The sequence below is a fragment of the Lutra lutra genome, chromosome 8 (genome assembly GCF_902655055.1).
Source record: "Lutra lutra chromosome 8, mLutLut1.2, whole genome shotgun sequence".
Taxonomy (NCBI): Eukaryota; Metazoa; Chordata; class Mammalia; order Carnivora; family Mustelidae; genus Lutra; species Lutra lutra.
Window position 1 is genome coordinate 53,626,157 of NC_062285.1, and position 2,888 is coordinate 53,629,044.

A 2,888-nucleotide genomic window follows, 5' to 3' on the forward strand; every position below is an offset into this window, starting at 1 on the left:
AAGTGATCATCACTAAATTCTACTCCTGAAACTAAAAAAAATTGTTTAACAAGTGTTTCATATTCATAATGAAGTCCATAACGAAGCATAACTGATAATGAAGTCATCAAACAAGAAATTTGCCCCCAAGGGATGAAATGCTTATACCCAGGAGTTTTCATGATATTTAGTTTGATGAAAGCTTATATAATTTTCAACCACAAAATCAACTCAGGGACAAATCAATAGGCAGGGATTTGAATTGCCTTGGCTTTTGAATTGGCTTGGCTTTTGGCTTACCATATTATTTGGGGTCAGTCAATATTACCTGCAAGTGTCTGAACACTTGCCAAGTGCCTGATCATCACAGTAAAATTTGCTAGAATTGTTTTTTTCTGTTTTCCTCTTCAGCTTTGCTGTAACCCATTTCTGCACATCAGGTAAAAAGCCAAGAGCTAAATACCAGTCCCTGTCTCATCTGAAGAAGACTCTAATCTTAATGGTAAGTTTTTCTCTTTATGGTCTTCCCCTACGGTGCTACCTCTTTTCTACTTTTCATCTTCCTTCTCTTCCTTCCCTATTTCATTTCCCCCTCTCTGAATGCTTATTCACTTTATTTTGCATTTTACTGTTATTCTCTTCCTGTTTTGAGAACTATAACCAGAAGAAACACTGAATTTGTTTAATCCTTTTCAAGTTAGTTTTACTATGCAATCAGATAAATTTAATATTGGCATAGGAGATGATAAAAGTGAAGAAATGAAGAGATGGAATGGAGACAAAAGCCACTACACTGATTTGTAGGAATAAAAAATCAGATAGGACCCAGAAAGTGTGTTCTTTAGCTGAGTAGATAAGGCACAGGCCAACCCTGGGAGAGCTACAGTTGTTATACTGAATTGCTTTCAGGATGATCTTATACCTAAAGCTGGATTTCTATTTCAACCACCTTAAACATTCATACATCATTTTGTTTCTCTGTTGCACACATGGTCAGTTCCTTGAGACAATGATATTTATATAGTCATCAGGCTGAGTATAAGTACGATGACATTTTAGTCCTTACATACTGAGAAAAGAGGAAATAATTTTTTTCATATGCCTGTTCATTTCTTCACCTCATTACCATAAATGTAAGCTACACTATAAAGATGATTTATAAGATGGGTTTTTATTTCATCAGATTTGTAGAAATATTTGTCTTTCTTCAAAAGCAATGTAACAGCTTTTGTTAGAGTTTATCTTACATTAATCATTAGTATGTATAACCAATAGCAATTACTAATATTTTGACAATGTTGTCTTCATATTTTATCTTTGGTACCTGTACATATTTTTTTCTCAATATTTTTACCAGAGCAAAAGTATATCAGGAGGTCAAGATGGAAAACCGTACAACTGTGACAGTATTTATCTTAGCAGGATTGACACAGGACCCCAAATTGAAGATTGTGTTATTTATCTTCCTACTCCTCACTTACTTGTTAAGCATCTCAGGAAACTTAGTTATCATTACTCTCACTTTGCTGGATTCTCATCTCAAGACCCCTATGTATTTTTTTCTTCGAAATTTTTCTTTCTTAGAAATTTCTTATACGACAGTCTGCATCCCCAAATTGCTTGTGAGCATGGCAACCGGTGACAAAACGATTTCCTATAACTGTTGCGCAACTCAGTTATTTTTTGCCTTCCTTCTTGGTGCATCTGAATTTTATCTCCTGGCTGTCATGTCCTATGATCGTTATGTTGCCATCTGTAAGCCCTTGCATTATACGACCATTATGAACAGCAAAATCTGTATCCAGTTAGTCCTTAGCTCTTGGATCACTGGTTTCCTCATCATCTTTCCAGGACTCATTTTAGGCTTAAGCCTGGACTTCTGTGACTCCAATATCATTGATCATTTCTACTGTGACACTGCTCCCCTCTTGCAAATCTCCTGCACTGATACACGTGTGTTGGAAATGATGAGTTTCGTCTTAGCTTTGGTGACTCTGCTGGTCACTTTGGCATTAGTGATTCTATCATACACATGCATTGCCTTGACAATTTTAAAAATTCCTTCTGCCAACCAGAGAAAAAAGGCTTTCTCCACATGTTCTTCTCACATGATTGTCATCTCCCTCTCATATGGCAGCTGCATCTTCATGTACATTAAACCCTCAGTCAAACAGAGGATATCCTTAATGAAGGGAGTGGCAATTCTCAATACTTCTATTGCTCCACTTTTAAACCCCTTCATTTATACTCTAAGGAACCAGCAGGTAAAGCAAGCATTTAAGAACTTGCTACAAAGATTTCTGTTTTTATTCAGATAGAATCATAATGAGATATATATAAGGAAAGTTAATAAGGAAAATTACAAAAAGAAGTGCTTAGATTGGGTCCCAATTTTACCATTGCACCATCCAAGATATAGTCATATCTGTCCTTTCACTTCTTTCTGAAGTGTCATGATGTTTACATTAGCTCTTGTTTCTCAATAACCCTTCCCTTTCAAAATACTGAAACTTTATTTTTCTGTTCCATTGTAAGAGTTCTCAAATTTGACCCCTTTCTCTTATTCTTCCATTTTAATGTAGCAAGTATTTGAACAATTATTTTAATCAACTTTATGTATTAGTTCATGGAGACTTAATTATTTCCATATCTGTGTAGTATATTTTGTTTTTATATTTGATTTTCTGTAAAATCTTGATCAGTTCAAAACAATTTTATGATGTCTTCTTTGAGATTTTACCTTTGCTTGTCTTTTGATGTCCTGATACACATTCTCTATTGTTTTTAAATAAAGGTATTTAAAAGTAGAAAGTTGCAATTAAAATATCACTGTCATTCTTTGTCCTTATATTAAGAAAACCCACTATGCTAGTATAATAAAAAATCATATGGTATGCTAGTATAAATAA

The 2,888-nt window shown here is 34.3% G+C and overlaps 1 protein-coding gene across 1 annotated transcript; it reads left to right on the forward strand.

Moving 5' to 3' along the window:
* Positions 1-1,361: 1,361 nt before the first annotated feature.
* Positions 1,362-2,297, forward strand: LOC125107198 (olfactory receptor 6C76-like). Its single transcript, XM_047742028.1, has one exon. The coding sequence runs from the start codon at positions 1,362-1,364 to the stop codon at positions 2,295-2,297; it is 936 nt and encodes a 311-aa protein (XP_047597984.1).
* The last annotated feature ends 591 nt before the right edge of the window (positions 2,298-2,888 follow it).

Coding starts and splice junctions, on each gene's coding strand:
- LOC125107198 (XM_047742028.1), top strand. CDS start 1,362: ATGGAAAACCGTACAACTGTGACAGTATTTATCTTAGCAGGATTGACA.